An 18,674-nucleotide genomic window follows, 5' to 3' on the forward strand; every position below is an offset into this window, starting at 1 on the left:
CTCTATCATTAGCAATCACTTTTTTGGGAACTGAAACAAATTCAGGTTCCACTGATGAGCTGTAATGGCTGCTAAGGTACCAGAACACGTTTCTAGCTGCTCTGTTAGGATGACTGGAAACAAGCAAGCAGTTCACTCCACTGATGGAAATCTTCCCTCTTCTATTCATTCAAAATCTCATTCTCACACTGCTTTGTTTTTCTTCAAGACTTTTCAACATCTGACACATATACACATGCATCACCATTACACCTCCTTCCCAATAAAATAAAAGTTCCACAAGAGCAATGATTTTTAAAGTCCCTCACCGGCATCATACACATGCACACAACACCAACAATGATAGTGACTGGAGAATTTTTGGTTTTCCTTTTAGAAAACTGAGGGATAACTGCCTCTCTGGCAGGCAAGTAGGAGACTGGGATTCTGGTTGTGACTTTCTTTCTGATTCACCATTCTACAAATGTTCAAAAAATAGGTCTCATCCTTTCAATAAAAAAGAATTAACCAGAAGAAATTCTCCGAGCAGAAATGGGCTTCTATTGGGCATGTGGAGTAGGTTTTGCTTACCTCTGCCCACCCTTCCCATATGGTTCCTTCTGATGGCAGAAATGTAAATCTTAAATCTGCCTTCAAGTTAGGGGAAAGCTGTTATCTTTTTAGATGAGAGACAGAATGGTCACCTGAAACTTTAAAAAAACTGAAACAAATCTTTAAACAGTTTTCAAAAGATTACAGGGCGCTTAAACTAGTCTGTTAAAATGTCATGATACTGGCAGCCATGGCCAGCCCGGAGCCCCGGCGCGGCGGGGACGGCGCCGCCGAGGCCGCGAGGAACACAAGAGCAGAGGCCACTTCTCTGCAAGAGGAGAACTCTGAATCCCCGTATGAGGTGGGGACCTGGAACCCAGAAGTTACTCTGTCTTTGGAAGGGACCTTGAACTTAGAGGATATTCTCTACCCGGGGGACACAGGTGACTTTGATGTGGCTATGTGTGTGGAAGAGACCGAGAAGCCTGAGGAGACGCTGCATATTGAGGAGACCAGGACGCCTGATGAGGCCCTGTATGTGGAGGAGCCAGGAAAGCCAGAGGAGATGCTATATGTGGAAGAGCCCGTGAAGCCAGGGAAGACTACAAGCCCAGAGCAGATGGTTTATGGGGGAAAGACTGTCCCGAGCGAGGAGAAACCTAACCCCGAGGAGAGCCTCAGAGCTGGGCCGAGTCCCAGCACAGAGGGGAGCCTGAGCACAGAGGACCTGGAATTGCTGGAGGGGCATTTCCAGCAGTGTGTCCAAGCCGTGGCCCAGCTGGAAGAGGAGAGGGATCAGCTCATCCATGAGCTTGTGTTGCTCCGGGAACCAGCCCTGCAGGAGGTGCAACGGGTCCACCACGACATCCTGGCTGCCTACAAACTGCACGCCCAGGCAGAGCTGGAGAGGGATGGGCTGAGGGAGGAGATCCGACTGGTCAAGCAGAAGCTGTTCAAGGTGACGAAGGCATGTGTGTCCTACCAATATCAGCTGGAGTGCCGCCGGCAGGACGTGGCCCAGTTTGCCGAGTTCCGGGAAGTGCTGACCGCCCAGGCAGCCCAGCTCTCGGAGGAATTAGCCCAGCTTCGGGATGCCTATCAGAAGCAAAAGGAGCAGTTACGGCAACAACTAGAAGCACCTCCAAGCCAGAGGGATGGGCACTTTCTCCAGGAGAGCCGGCAGCTCTCTGCCCAGTTCGAGAACCTCATGGCGGAGAGCCGCCAGGGCCTGGAGCAGGAGTATGAGCCTCAGCTGCTGCGGCTCCTAGAGAAGAAAGAAGCTGCGGCCAGAGCTCTGCAGAAAACCCAGGCCGAGATCCAGGAGATGAAGGAGGCTCTGCGACCCCTGCAAGCAGAGGCCCTTCAGCTCCAGCTGCAAAACAGGAATCTGGAGGACCAGACCACCCTTGTGAGGCAAAAACGAGACGAGGATGTGCAGCAGTACAGGGAACAGCTGGAGGAAATGGAAGAACAACAGAGGCAGCTAAGAAGCGGGGTGCAACTCCAGCAACAGAAGAACAAAGAGATGGAGCAGCTAAAGATCAGCCTTGCTGAAGAGCTCGCAACATACAAGGGCTGTTTAGAAACATATGGCCGAATCTGTAACCAAGAACCAACAAAAAAAACTTCTTAGCAAAGGATCACTGAGTACCCTTTGGACATACTTTTTTCTAAACAGAGAAGGGAGTGCCAGGGATTTGGCAAGCAGTTCACTCTGGGAAAGTTACAAATACTGGCTGACCTGTTTAAAAAGATCATAGGGCTGGCTGGAGGCAGAATACTATCAGTCAACTCTTAGCTGGATTCTATTTCATAGGTTGCTGGTACTGATTTCGATGCACTGAGAAATGGAAAAATAAGTCTCCTGTCACCCATCAACAACCCTCCACACGCACAAAGTAAAGGAAGAATGTATGGACACACCTTGCTGTATTGTGAAGAATGTATCTTACCTTCTGTTGACCCAAAAGTTTTTCAGGAACACAGGTGGAGTCAAAAAGGCAGACGATTTTCCTTATATTCAAGTTGACCCCTGAACAATGTGGCGGTTAATCTGCACATAACTTAGTTGGCCCTCGGTATCCGAGGTTCCTCCACATCCACGGACTCAACCAACCACTGCAGGTATAGTACTGTGGTATTTACTATTGAAAAGTATGTTGTAAGTGGACCTATGCAGTTCAAACCCACGTTGTTCAAGGGTCAACTGTACATGGGTTTACAATTTGAATTCTTTTGTGCCATGAATGTTAGACTTTAATTGAATTCCTTTACAAAGTTTAAAAAAAAAAAAAAAAATGTCATGATACTACATTTACCTGACCTCCTCTCTCAAACAGCTGCCCTCCCCATTACTTTCTATCCTCACATTGCTTTATTTTTCTTTAAAAGACTTTTCAACATCTGACACATACACACCTATATATACACATGCAAAATACAGGTTTATTGTCATTACACCTCCTCCCCAGTAAAATACAAGTTCCACAAGGGTAAGTACTTTTAAAGAACAGTTTTATGATTGACATACAACAGACTGCACACATATCTTAAGAGCGTACAAAAAAAGAGTATACAATTTGATGTTTTGACATATGTATATACCAATGAAATCAAGACGGTGAACATACCCATCACTTGTAGATATTTTCTCATAACCCTATGTAATCCTGTCTTCTCTTCTATCCCCTTGCAAGCAATAGCTGACCTGCTTTCTGCCATGAGTGATTTGTTTATATTTTCTTGACTTTTACGTATTTGGAATCAAATAGTATGTATTCTTCGTCTGGTTTCTTTCACTTAGCATGATTATTTTGACACTCATCCACATCATTGCTTCTATCAATAGCTCATCCATTTTACTGTTGGGTAATATTCCATCATACAGATGTACCTCAATTTGTTTACCATTCACCTCTCCATGGACTTCTGGGTTGCTTCTAGTTTGGGGCTATAACAAATAAAGCTGCTAAGAATCTTTATGTCCAAGTCTTTCCCAAAGTAGTTGCATTGCTGCATGTTCCTATCAACAGCGAAGAAGAGTCCTAGTTGTTCCACAGTCTTGCCAACATTGTTTTACTCTAATATGTTTTATTCTATATTCTAATATGTGGTGGTATTTCACTATGTTTTAATTTATATTTCTCTAATGAATAATCAATCACCTTTTCCACAAGTTTATTTCTTCTTTGATGAAGTGTCTTCTCAAATATTTGTCCTTTTTTTTCCTTCTCATTAGGGTTAGAGAGTTCTTTATACACTCTCTACGCATGTCCTTTATCAGATTTGTGATTTGTGCCTACTCTCTTCGTTCTCTTATCAGTGACTTTTGAAGAATACACATTCTTAATTTTGATAAAGTCTGATTTATTACTTTTTTTCTATGGATCATGCTTTGCCCTTGTCTAAGAAATCTCTGCATAACCTAATACCACAAAGATTTTTCTCCTGTATGTTCAGAACTATAATACATTTGGAGTTAATTTCATATATACTGCAAATTATTTTTTTAACATGGATGTCCAATTGTTTCAGCACTAAGTTGAACTATATTTATACTTTTATTGAAAGTCAATTAACCATATATATGTGAGTCTCTTTCCAGATTTTCTATTGTGTTGTATTGATCTCTTTGCCCAACTTTATGGTGAATAAAGATGTTATCTGTCCATTAACAAGCTCTCTTGATTTGATTACTGTGAGTTAATAAGTCTTGAAGTCAGGTAGGTAGGCCCTCCAACTTCATTTTTTTGTCAAGTTGTTTTGGCTCTTTTAAGTCCTCTATATATCATATAAATTTTAGAATCAACCTAATAATCTCTACAGAATAACCTCCTAGGGTCTTGATTAGGGTTGTGCTGAATTTATCTATCAATTTTGAGAGAACTAACATCTTAAAAATATTGAGTCTTCTAGATCATGAACACAGTATATCTTTCCATTGTTTTAGGCTGTTTTTAACTTCTCCCAACAATTATTTTAGTTTTCAGTATAAAGGTCTTTCAAATCTTGTCAAAAGCATCCCTAGAAGAGACCTTCAAGATGGCAGAGGAGTAAAGACATGGAGATCACCTTCTTCCCCAGAAATACATCAAAAATACATCTACATGTGGAACAACTCTTACAGAACACCTACTGAATGCTGGCAGAAGACCTCAGACTTCCCAAAAGGCAAGAAAACCCCCACATACCTGGGTAGAGCAAAAGAAAAAAGAAAAAAAAAGAGACAAAAGAATAGGGAACCTCTGGGAGGGAGCTGTGAAGGAGGAAGTTTCCACACACTAGGAAGCCCCTTCACTGGTGGAGACAATGGGTGGGCAGGGGGGAAGCTTCAGAGCCACGGAGGAGAGGGCAGCAACAGGCGTGCAGAGGGCAAAGTGGAGAGATTCCTGCACAAAGGATCAGTGTAAACCAGCACTCACCAACCTGAGACGCTTGTCTGCTCACCCGCTGGGGCGGGTGGGGGCTGGGAGCTAAGGCTCGGGCTTCACAGGTCAGATCCCAGGGAGAGGACTGGGGTTGGCTGCGTGAACACAGCCTGAAGGCGGCTAGTGCACCACAGCTAGCCGGAAGAGAGTATGGGAAAAAGTATGGATCTCCTGGAGAGGCAAGAGACCATTGTTTCAGGGTGCGCGAGGAGAGGGCATTCAGAGCACCGCCTAAACGAGCTCCAGAGACGGGTGGAGCCACGGCTATCAGCTCTGACCCCAGAGGCGGGCATGAACCGCTAACGCTGCTGCTGCTGCCACTAAGAGTCCTGTGTGCAACCACAGGTCACTACCTACACCCCCCTGGGAGCCTGTGCAGCCCTCCACTGCCAGGGTCCTGTGATCCAAGGACAACTTTCCCGGCAAAACACACAGTGCACCTCAGGCAGTTGCAATGTCACGCTAGCCTCTGCCGCCACAGGCTGGCCCCACAATCCAATTATGACTACCATACCCCTCCCTCTCCCTGGCCTGAGTGAGCAAGAGAGCCCTAATCAGCTGCTGATTTAACCCTCTCCTGTCTGGGCAGGGAACAGACTCCTGAGGGCAGCCTACACACAGAGGTGGGGCCAAAACCAAAGCTGAACCCCAGGAGTTGTGTGAACAAAGAAGAGAAAGGGAAATTTCTCTTTGCAGCCTCAGGAGGATTGGATTAAATCCCTACAATCAACTTGATAAACCCTGCATCTGTGGAATACCTGAATAGACAACGAATGTTCCCCAAATTGAGGTGGTGGACTTTGGGAGCAACTGTAGACTTAGGGTTTGCTTTCTGCATCTAATTGGTTTCTGGTTTTATTTTTATCTTAATTTAGTTTTTAGCGCTTAATATCATTGGTGGATTTGTTAATTGGTTTGGTTGCTCTGTTCCTTTTTTAAATTTTTTATTTTTTTTAATTTTTTTTCCCCTTTTCCTCTTTTTGTGAGTGTGTATGTGTATGCTTCTTTGTGTGATTTTGTCTGTTTAGGTTTGCTCTTACCACATGTCCTAGAGTTCCGTCTGTTTTTTTTTTTTTTTTTTCTTTTCTTTCTTTCTTCCTTTTCTTCTGAGCCATGCGGCTGGCAGCGTCTTGGTCCTCCGGCCGGGTGTCAGACCTGAGCCTCTGAGGTGGGAGGGCCGAGTCCAGGACATTGGACCACCAGAAACCTCCCAGCCCCACGTGATATCAATTGGCGAGAGCTCTCCCAGAGATCTTCGTCTCAACACTAATACCCAGCTCCACCAACGGCCAGCAAGCTCCAGTGCAGGAGGCCCCATGCCAAAAAACTAGGAAGATAGGAACACAATCCCACCCATTAGCAGAGAGGCTGCCTAAAGTCATACTAAGTTCACAGACACCCCAAAACACACCACCGGATGCAGCCCTGCCCACCAGAAGGACAAGATGCAGCCCCACCCACCAGAACACAGGTACCAGTCCCCTCCACCAGGAAGCCTACACAAGTCACTGAACAAACCTCACCCACTGGGGGCAGACACCAAAAATAATGGGAACTACAAACCTGCAGCCTGTGAAAAGGAGACCCCAAACACACTAAGTAAAATGATAAGACAGAGAAATATGCAGCAGATGAAGGAGCAAGGTAAAAACACACCAGACCAAACGAATGAAGAGGAAATAGGCAGTCCACCTGAAAAAGGATTCAGAGTAATGATAGTGACGACAATCCAAAATCTCGGAAATAGAATGGAGAAAATACAAGAAGTGTTTAACAAGGACCGAGAAGAACTAAAGAGCAAACAAACAATGATGAATCGACACAATAAATGAAATTAAAAATACTCTAGAAGGAATCAATAACAGAATAACTGAGGCAGAAGAATGGATAAGTGACCTGGAAGATAAAATAGTGGAAATAACTACTGCAGAGCAGAGTAAAGAAAAAAGAATGAAAAGAATTGAGGACAGTCTCAGAGGTCTCTGGGACGATATTAAAAGCACCGACATTCAAATTACAGGGGTCCCAGAAGAAGAAGAGATAAAGAAAGTGCCTGAGAAAATATTTGAAGAGATTATAGCTGAAAACTTCTCTAACATGGGAAAGGAAATAGTCAATCAAGTCGAGGAAGCACAGAGAGTCCCATACAGGATAAATCCAAGGAGAAACATGCCAAGACACATATTAATCAAACTATCAAAAATTAAATTCAGGGCTTCCCTGGTGGCGCAGTGGTTGAGAGTCCGCCTGCCGATGCAGGGGACACGGGTTCGTGCCCTGGTCCAGGAAGATCCCACATGCCACGGAGCGGCTGGGCCCGTGAGCCATGGCCACTGAGCCTGCGCGTCCGGAGCCTGTGCTCCGCGACGGGAGAGGCCACAACAGTGAGAGGCCTGCGTACCACAAAAAAAAAATAAAATAAAAAATAAAAAAATTAAATTCAACGAAAAAATATTAAAAGCAGCAAGGGAAAAGCAACAAATAACATACAAGGGAATCCCCATAAGGTTAACAGTTGATCTTTCAGCAGGAACTCTGCAAGCCAGAAGGGAGTGGCAGGACATATTTAAAGTGACGAAAGGGAGAAATCTACAACCAAGATTACTCTACCCAGCAAGGACCTCATTCAGATTCAACAGAGAAATTAAAAACTTTACAGACAAGCAAAAGTTAAGAAAATTCAGCACCACCAAACTAGCTTTACAACAAATGCTAAAGTAACTTCTCTAGGCAGGAATCGCAAAAGAAGGAAAAGACCTACAATAACAAACCCAAAACAATTAAGAAAATGATAGTAGGAACATACATATTGATAATTACCTTAAATGTAAATGGATTAAATGCTCCAACCAAAACAAACATATTAGCTGAATGGATTCAAAAACAAGACCCATGTATATGCTATCTACAAGAGACCCACATCAGATGTAGAGACACATACAGACTGAAAGTGAGGGATGGAAAAAGATATTCCATGCAAATGGAAATCAAAAGGAAGATGGAGTAGCAATACTCATATCAGATGAAATAGACTTTAAAGAAAAGACTATTACAAGAGACAAAGAAAGACACTACATAATGATCAAGGGATTAATCCAAGAAGAAGATATAACAGTTGTAAATATTTATGTACCCAACATAGGAGCACCTCAATACATAAGGCAAATGCAAACAGCCATAAAGGGGAAATTGACAGTAACACAATAATAGTAGAGGATTTAACACCCCATTTTCACCAATGGGTAGATCATCCCAAATGAAAATAAGTAAGGAAACACAAGCTTTAAAAGTCACATGAGATCAGACTAACTTAACTGATATTTATAGGACATCCCATCCCAAAACAACAGAATATACTTTCTTCTCAAAGGCTCATGGAATATTCTCCAGGATAGATCATATCATGGGCCACAAATCAAGCGTTGGTACACTTAAGAAAACTGAAATCATATGAAGTATCTTTTCCAACCACAACTCTATGAGACTAGATATGAATTCAGGAAAAAAACTGTTAAAAATACAAACACATGGAGGCTAAACAATACACTTACTAAATAACCAAAAGATCACTGAAGAAATTGAAGAGGAAATCAAAAAATAGCTAGAAACAAATCACAATGAAAACACAATGATCCAAACCTATGGGATGCAGCAAAAGCAGTTCTAAGAGGGAAGTTTACAGCAATACAATCCTACCTCAAGAAACAAAAAACATCTCAAATAAACAACCTAACCTTACACCTAAAGCAATTAGAAAAAGAAGAACAAAAAATCCCCCAAAGTTAGAAGAAGGAAAGAAATCATAAAGATTAGATTAAAAAATAAATGAAAAACAAATGAAGGAAATGATAGCAAAGATTAATAAAACTAAAAGCTGAGAACCAACTCTCAAAGAACTTGAGAAGATAAACAAAATTGATAAAACATTAGCCAGACTTATCAAGAAAAAAAGGGAGAAGACTCAATCAACAGAATTAGAAATGAAAAAGGAGAAGTAACAACTGACACTGCAGAAATACAAAGGATCATGAGAGACTACAACAAACAACTATATGCCAGTAATATCGACAACCTGGAAGAAATGAACAAATTCTTAGAAAAGTACAACCTTCAAGTACTGAACCAGGAAGAAATAGAAAATATGAACAGACCAATCACAAACACTGAAATTGAAACTGTGATTAAAAATCTTCCAACAAACAAAAGCCCAGGACCAGATGGTTTCACAGGTGAATTCTATCAAACATTTAGAGAAGAGCTAACACCTATCCTTCTCAAACTCTTCCAAAATATAGCACAGGGATGAACACTCCCAAACTCATTCTATGAGGCCATCACCCTGATACCAAAACCAGACAGAGATGCCACACACACAGAAAAAAAAAACTACAGGCCAATATCACTGATGAACATAGATGCCAAGATCCTCAACAAAATACTGGCAAATAGAATCCAAAAGTACATTAAAAGGATCATACACCATGATCAAGTGGGATTTATCCCAGGAATGCAAGGATTCTTCAATATACGCAAATCAATCAATGTGATACACCATATTAACTAACTGAAGGATAAAAAACACATGATCATCTCAATAGATGCCAAAAAGCTTTTGACAAAATTTAACACTGATTTATGATAAAAACCCTCCAGAAAGTGGGCAATAAAGGAAACCTACCTCAGCATAATAAAGGCCATATACTACAAACCCACAGCCAACAACATTCTCAGTGGTGAAAAACTGAAACCATTTCCTCTAAGATTAGGAACAAGACAAGGTTGCCTACTCTCACCACTACTATTCAACATAGTTTTGGAAGTTTTAGCCACAGCAATCAGAGAAGAAGGAGAAATAAAAGGAATCCAAATCAGAAAAGAAGAAGTAAAACTATCACTGTTTGCAGATGACATGATACTATACATGGAGAATCCTAAAGATGCTACCAGAAAACTACAAGAGCTAATCAATAAATTGTGTAAAGTAGCAGGATACAAAATTAATGCACAGAAATCTCTTGTATTCCTATACACTAATGCCGAAAAATCTGAAAGAGAAATTAAGGAAACACTCCCATTTACCATTGCAACAAAAAGAATAAAATACCTAGGAATAAACCTACCTAAGGAGACAAATGACCTGTATGCAGAAAACTGTAAGACACTGATGAAAGAAATTAAATACAAACAGATGGAGAGATATACCATGTTTTTGGATTGGAAGAATCAACATTGTGAAAATGACTGTACTACCCAAAGCAATCTAAAGATTCAATGCAATCCCTATCAAGCTACCAATTGCATTTTTCACAGAAGTACAACAAAAAATTTTACAATTTGTATGGAAACACAAAAGACCCCGAATAGCCAAAGCACTCTTGAGAAAGAAAAATGGAGCTGGAGGAATCAGGCTCCCGGACTTCAGTCTCTATTACAAAGCTACAGCAAAGAAGACAGTATGGTACTGGAACAAAAACAGAAATATAGATCAATGAACAGTATAGAAAGCTCAGAGATAAACCCATGCACATATGGCCCCCTTATCTTTGACAAAGGAGCCAAGGATATACAATGGAGAAAAGACAGCCTCTTCAATAAGTGGTGCTGGGAGAACTGAACAGCTACATGTAGATGAATGAAATTAGAACACTTCCTAACACCGTACACAAAAATAAACTCAAAATGGATTAAAGACCTAAATGTAAGGCCAGACACTATAAAACTCTTAGAGGAAAACATAGGAAGAACACCCTATGACATAAATCACAGCAAGATCCTTTTTGACCCACCTCCTAGAGAAATGGAAATAAAAAGAAAAACAAACAAATGGGACCTAATGAAACTTCAAAGCTTTTGCACAGCAAAGGAAACCATAAACAAGACAAAAAGACAACCCTCAGAATGGGGGGAAATATTTGCAAACGATGCTACTGACAAAGGTTTAATCTCCATAATATACAAGCAGCTCATGCAGCTCAATATCAAAAAAACAAACAACCCAATCCAAAAATCGGCAGAAGACCTAAGTAGACATTCCTCCAAAGAAGATATACAGATTGCCCACAAACACATGAAAAGATACTCAACATCACTAATCATTAAAGAAATGCAAATCAAAATCACAGTGAGGTATCACCTAACAGCAGTCAGAATGGCCATCATCAAAAAATCTACAAACAGTAAATGCTGGAGAGGGTGTGGAGAAAAGGGAACCCTCTTGCACTGCTGGTGGGAATGTAAATTGATACAGCTACTATGGAGAACAGTATGGAGCTTCCTTAAAAAACTAGAAATAGAACTACCATATGACCCAGCAATCCCACTACTGGGCATATACCCTGAGAAAACCATAATTCAAAAAGAGACACGTACCACAATGTTCACTGCAGCACTATTTACAATAGCTAGGACATGGAACCATCCTAAATGTCCATGGACAGATGAATGGATAAAGAAGATGTGGCACATATATACAATGGATTATTACTCAGCCATAAAAAGCAATGAAATTGAGTTTTGTAGTGAGGTGGATGGACCTACAGTCTGTCATACAGAGTGAAGTAAGTCAGAAAGAGAAAAAGAAATACTGTATGCTAATACATACATATGGAACCTAAAAAAAAATATGGTTCTGATGAACCTAAGGGTAGGATAGGAATAAAGATGCAGACGTAGAGAATGGACTTGAGGACACAGGGAGGGGGAAGGGTAAGCTGAGATAAAGTGAGAGAGTAGCACTGACATATATACACTACCAAATGTAAAATAGCTAGCTAGTGGGAAGCAGCTGCATAGCACAGGGAGATCAGCTCGGTGCTTTGTGACCACCTAGAGGGGAAGAATAGGGAGAGTGGGAGGGAGGCGCAAGAGGGAGGGTATGTGGGGATATATGTATACATATAGCTGATTCACTTTGTTATACAGCAGAAAGTAACGCAACATTGTAAAGCAATTATACTCCAGTAAAGCTGTTAAAAAAAGAAAAGTATCGCTAAGTATTTCACATTTGTGTTGTTATCATAAATAATATTTTTATTCATTTCCACTTTGGGTTGTTGCTGCTGTATAAAATTACAATTCTTTTTATATCCTGAACTCTATATATTCATCTTGTATCAAGTACACCCATGGGTTAAACTTTAGTAGCTTTTTTATAGATTCCATCTGATTTTCTACATATATAAATCATGTTGTTCATGAATAAAGAGATTTACTTCTTTCTTTCCAATCTATATGCATTTTAAATTCTTTTTCTTGCCTTACCTTATTAGAACCTCCAGTACAATGGTGAACAGAGTGAACATTTTTGCCTTGTGAAACCATTCAGTCTTTCTTAATTAAGATATTTAATATAGGTTTTCCATAGATGTTCTTTATCAGGTTAAAAAAGTTTCCTATTCCAGGTCTACTGGGAGTATTTTTGTTTGCTTGCTTTTTGGCTTAAATCAGAAATGGATGTAGGATTTGTTTTGAATGCTTCCTTTCCTGCATCCATTGAGATAAACATGTATTTATTCAGTCTATTAATATGATAAATTATAGTGATTAATTGAAAATTAAACCAACCTTGTATTCCTGGAATAAACCCCACCTGGTAAAGATGTGCTGTTTTTTTAAAAAATCTTTTTTTGGACTTAATTTGCTAAAATCATGTTAAGTGTTTTTTCTACATATATGTCTATTAAGGAAATTTGTTTATAGTTTTTTTTTTCTTGTACTGTCTTTGCCTGCTTTGGGTAGCAGATTAAGCTAGCCCCATAGAATGAATTAGGAAATATTCCCTAATATTCAATTTTGCAAAAGAACTTGTATAGCACTGATACTGTTTCTTACTTAAACGTTCAGTGGAATTCATTGGTGAAGCCACATGGGTCTGGAGTCTTCTTTGTGAGAAGGGTTTTAACTACAAATATAATTTCTTTAACACACACAAAGCTATTCATGATTATCTCTTTTGCTTTGGCAGTTTGTGTCTTTCAAGGAATTTGTCCATTTCAGCAAAATTGTTGAATTCATTGACAAAGGTTTTCATAATATTTCATTATAAACCACTTAAAACCCATAAAATCTGTAGTAAAGTCACCTCTCTCATTCATAATATTAATAATTTTCTTCTCACTTTTTTGTTAAATTTTGTTAGAAATTTATCAGTCTTCTAAAAAATACTAGCTTTTCCTTTCATTGATTTTCTCTATTATTTTTCTATTTCATTGACTGCTGTCCCAATCTTTATTATTTCCTTTCTCCTACTTTCACTGGGTTTAATTTGTTCCTCTTATTTTAGTTTCTTAAGATAGAACTGATCTTAGACCTTTCTTCTTTTCAAATATAATCAGTTGGTACTATAAGTTTCCCTTGAACTATTGTATTAGTTGTATCCCACAGATAACATTTTGCTTTCATTTTTACTCGGTTCAAGATACTTTCTCATTTCCCTGCTGGTTTCTCTGACCCATGGATTATTTTAAATTGTATTTAGTTTCCAAATACTTGGAAATTTTCCACATATCCTTTTGTTTTGATTTCTAATTTAATTCCCTTTCATTCAAAGAGAACATGCTTTAAATTATTTGGATCCTTTTAAATTTATAGAGAGCTGTTTTGCCCAAATATGGTATATCATGGTAAGTGTTCTGTATGGCCTTGAAAAGAATAAGTCTTCTGTTATTGGGTGGTTTTCTATAAATGTCAGTTAGATTAAGTTTGTTGATAGTATTGCTAAAGTGTTTTGTAATCTTAATGATTTTCTCTCTACTTCTATTAATTATTTGAAGATAGGTATTGAAATATCCATTTATAATTTTGGATTTATCTATTTTTCCTTGCAGTTCTATTAGCTTTGCTTTATGTATTTAAGTTTTGTTATTAGGTACACAAATGATTAAGATTGTTATGTCCTCTTGATGAACTGATCCCTTTGTTATAATGAAATAATCCTCCTGATCTCCAGTAATATTACCTGCTTTGAAATCTACTTCATAGATATTAATATAAGCACTCTCGTCTTCTCTTGATTGGTATGAGCATGGAATATCATTTCCCATTTTACCTATCTGTATTTTACATTTAAAGTGGGTTTCTCTAATCCACATAGAGGTGTTTTTTGCTTTTTATCCAGTCTGACAATCTCTGTCTTTTAATTGTGTTTAGAGATTATCTACATTTAATGTGATTACTGATATGGTTGGGATTAAATGTACCATCTTGCTATTTGTTTTATACTTGTCTCATCTGGGACATTGTTTTACACTTAGGCTATATCCCTAATTCCTTAAATAGTGCTTGCCACATAGTAGTACTCAATACTTCCTGAATAAGTGAATATATCATTCAATCGGATGTCAGAGAACATTCAGTCTACAATTTTAGAGATGAGGAAATTAAAACTAAAGTTAGTAAAATAACTTGCTAAAGATGATACAAATAGCAACTGAAGCAGCAAAAACCTAGGTTTCCTGAACCCAAGCTCTTTCTACTATAGTACTTAGAATGTGAAGACTGCATGAAAACTGTTTTTGCTTTTGATTGCTTCTCCAGACATTAGTTAAAGATATTTATGCTGGAGGACATTATTTCCTGCCCAAACCCCCCTCACACACAGAAGAAGAAGGCAATACAGTGAAATGAAAACATATGTACAGGGAAGTAAAAACCCTAAAATTTCGTATATGGGGAAAGATGTGAGAGAGATCTGCAAGAAAATGGTACAGTATTCAACAGAGGTATACGCACAGAAATCATCAAGAATGCTCAGAGCTTGGATTTTATCACAGATTACTAGAATATACATTTAAACAATAAGTGAACAAATTTCAAATATTTAATTATTATGGGCTGAACTGTATTTCCCTCCAAATCCATATGCTGAAGTCCTAACCTCTCCCAGTGACTATTTGAAGATAGGGCCTTTAAAGAGATGATTACATTAAAATGGGGCATTAGCCTTAATCCTACCTGACTTGTGTCCTCATAAATGGAGAAAATTTGGACCCTCAAAAGGACACCAGGAGCATACACACATAGAGGACAAAGCAAGAAGGCGGCCATCTGCAAGCCAAGGAAAGAGGCTTCAGAAGAAACCAACCCTGCCAACACCTTGATCTTAGATTCCAGTCTCCAGAACTGTGAGAACATAAAAATTTCTGTTGTTTAAGTCACCCAGTCTGTGGTATTTTGTTATGGCAGCCCTAGCGGGCTAACACATTAATTTTCTATTTTGTCTTTAAACCAATATCGTCTTAATATCGTCTTCTTTTCTCTCTGCACACATCTCTCAAAACACTCCTGCATCAATGGCCACAATGTAAGCTTTCATTTAGTAATGGTAAGGTATGGACAGTCAGCAACACTCAACTGTAAATCTCAGCTACTGTTATATGTTAACTCAATGAATGGCCATAGTGTCATTAACTGCAAACTTAACATATTTTCCCAAAGACACATTAAACTTGGCACAGCTCTTTCTCTAAAAGCTAATTTGTTTTCAGAAAACTTAGTTCCCAATGATCAAAACAGGAAGATCAAGGTGCTGGGTTCAAGACAGTGCTTTCAGTTTACTGAAAAGGTATAGATGTAATTGGGTTTACAACCTCAAGTACCTACAGTGGCAGCAGAGTTGCAGCTCCGTAACTCCTTTCTGCAGTGATCCTCTACCACACTTCCCACACTGACCCTCTACCAAATTTTAACTGTTACAAAATCAGTCTGCTATTTGCTATCTAGAATTTCTAAAAGTAAATATTTTTATGTTTCTTTACAGTGTAAGGGAAAGAACAGAGAGAGAAAAAAATTACCTAAACTTGCTAGAGTAAGTCATATTCACCACTTCTGGTATGGCTGGAAGGACAGCATGGGTGTTTGAAGGTCAGTCTCCCTGACCTTCCTTAGCAACAAAATCAGTTGCTACCACAAAGTCTGTATATTCTTCTGTTTTCAGTTTAGGTGCTCTAAAATAAATAGCAGGGCTTGAAACTTTCAGAGAAAGGTGACACAGTGATTATGTAATGTTAATTGCCACTTTAATTAAATAAATACTGTGGTTATTTCATACACCATTCTGTGACGACATACATGGATCAAAAGTACTGGCAACACAGACACAGTAAAAACTGCCAACTACTGAATGCTTAGATTTGTCACAGACATTAATCTGATGCTATAATTCCACGTCTTCAAAATAACTCAAGAGATAACTAAGATTAGGTAGGGATTCTGGTTTATTTAATCTCTAGTTCTTCTGAAAAACTGGTTTTATGGTTTGTGTGTGTGTGTGTGTGTGTGTGTGTGTGTGTGTGTGTGTGTGTGTGTGTGTGTGTGTATTCCAATATACGCATGTATTGGAAAAATGGGAATATGGAAAGAGAATTTATTTCAAACAAAACTAACAGATCTATGACACACAAGATTTAATTATATTTTCTGCTAACCTTTCCCATGTCAATTAACTTTTCTTGACAGATGATCAGAAGCTCAAAAAACTATATTTCATTTTTGCAAAATTACACAATAGTAATTCATGTCCATAATGTTGACCTTGATCCTATAAAAAATGTACCAAGGGATCCAAGGTATACACTAACATACAATTATTATATCATAAATTGATCCCAATGAAATGACTATTTTAGCTATAACACATATTAAACATTTAATTAATACATTTGGAACTTAGAAGGGCTTTTAAACAAACAGTATTTGATTTGAACTGCTTTAAAAGTAATTCTCAGAAATTTGAACTCATGTTTTTTTTTCCTTGATACATTTTCTCATTTAAAAAGTTCACAAGCATTCATTTCAATGACTGTAGGTCTGTCCATAGGTGATACTATTCACAAACATCCATAGATACAAGGCATATTTGAAGATTTCATTTATACTTGGAGAAGAGCTGCTAATAAAGGTAAAACAGTTCTCACTAGTGAAATGAAGAGGGTCTTACTGAAAGTCAGGGGACAGTAGTAAAAATGACTTTGCTTCTATGATAGTGATTATGGGCAAATTGCATGCATTATAAACCTCAGTTTTCACTAAGAACCTGCTGAAACAACGTACTCTTTATCCCTCGTCCAGGAGATTTCATAGGTACTGCCCAGCATCAGCAGTGTGGCAGCCACTCATCACTATTTCCGATTAGGAATGTTCAAAAACATGGGCAAAAGTTAAATGAGTATGTAAACTGGGGAGAAATTATATATAGGCAATTTCCAATTTATAAATCAGTTTTGTTACAAAAGCCTGCAAGGAGGTTGGAGAAAACCTGAGACCTATTTCAACAGACAGAAAACAAAATCAAACAAAAGAATCCTACACAGTGTGGGCAGGCTCCCAGGCAGTAATATTAAAGTCTATTAAACCTAAAATACAGAGGAAAAAAAGAAATGCTAATAATAAAGCTACCAACCAATAATCATAATATTTTCATAGAGAAATTCATATTATATTTCTATGAGGATGACCAAGAACCTAGCTCCTTTGCCCAAGTTCCTGCAATGACAGCCACCTTCTCATTATCACAACAGATCAACTCCCTAGAAAAGATCCAGTGATAAGAGAGCTCCTAGGTTGGGGGGATAAGATTTTGGTGAGAAGTAAAGAAAGAAAGGTAGGGGCTTTAAAAGCTGAGGAGGAAAAGGTGAAAGTTTAATTTGAGGGAAGGAAGAGAGTCAGAGAGCAGTTTCTACGAAAGCGGTCATAAGAGGTTCTAAACACACACCTATCTTTCCTAAGTTGTACATCCAAGCCTCTCCTTGTATATGTACCCTAGCAGCTGAACAGCAGAATCGTAAAATTAGAAGAAATAACAAGCAGCACTACCAGCTCATCTGGGAAATTTTCAGTTAAACAGGACTTGAAATGATCTGAATTACTCCACAGGCATACCTCGGAGATATCACTGGCTCTGGAACAGACCACTGCAATAAAGCTAATATCTCAATAAGGCGAGTCACAAGAACTTTTTGGTTTCCCAGGGCATTTAGTTATGTTTACACTATACTGTAGTCTATAATGTGTGCAATAACATTATATCTAAATAACTTGCTAAAATATGCTAACCATCATCTGAACCTTCAGTGAGTCCTAATCTTTTTGCTGGTGGGGAGTCTTGCGTCCATGTTGATGGCTGCTGACTGATCAGGGTGCTGTTTGCTGAAGGCTGGGGTGGCTGTGGACACTTCTTAAAATAAAATAACAATGAAGTTTGCTGCATTGATTGACTCTTCCTTTCACAAATGATTTCTCTGTAGCATGCAATGCTGTTTGGTAGCATTTTACCCACAGTAGACTTCTTTCAAGATTGGACTCAATCCTCTCAAATCCTGCTGCTGCTTTATCAATTAAATTTATGCAATATTCTAAACACTGTGTTTTCATTTCAACAATCTTCACAGCATCTTCACCAGGAGTAGATTCCATCTGAAGAAACCACTTTCTTTCCTCATCCATAAGAAGCAACTCCTCATGTGTTCAAGTTTTATCATGAGGTTACAGCAATTCAGTCATATCTTCAGGCTCCACTTCTAATTCTAGTTCTCTTGCTTTTTCCACCACATCTGCAGTTACTTCTTCCACTGAAGTCTTGAACCCCTCAAAGTCACCCATGAAGGTTGGAATCAATTTCTTCCAAACTCCTATTAATGTTGAACTTTTGACTTCTTCCCATGAATCATGATATGTTCTTAATGGCACCTAGAATGGTGAATCTTTTCCAGAAGGCTTTCA

General features: G+C 38.8%; 1 protein-coding gene and 1 pseudogene across 5 annotated transcripts in view; one reads left to right on the forward strand and one right to left on the reverse strand.

Moving 5' to 3' along the window:
* Window positions 1–18,674, reverse strand: part of AKT3 (AKT serine/threonine kinase 3) — a 397,729-nt gene that overhangs the window by 14,012 nt on the left and 365,043 nt on the right. Inside the window, exon 15 of one of the 5 annotated variants that reach the window (XM_067729501.1) lies at window positions 5,063–6,285. The exons of 1 other annotated variant lie outside the window; for it this stretch is intronic. In XM_067729501.1, coding sequence (XP_067585602.1) covers window positions 6,007–6,285 — 279 coding nt within the window. In that variant the 3' untranslated portion in view covers window positions 5,063–6,006. Of the gene's footprint in view, window positions 1–5,062; window positions 6,286–18,674 lie in introns of those variants that run through there. 3 more of the 5 variants (XM_067729504.1, XM_067729505.1, XM_067729503.1) reach the window with 3 other exon arrangements.
* Window positions 782–2,812, forward strand: LOC137220027 (syncoilin pseudogene; annotated as a pseudogene).

The sequence above is a fragment of the Pseudorca crassidens genome, chromosome 2 (genome assembly GCF_039906515.1).
Source record: "Pseudorca crassidens isolate mPseCra1 chromosome 2, mPseCra1.hap1, whole genome shotgun sequence".
Taxonomy (NCBI): domain Eukaryota; kingdom Metazoa; phylum Chordata; class Mammalia; order Artiodactyla; family Delphinidae; genus Pseudorca; species Pseudorca crassidens.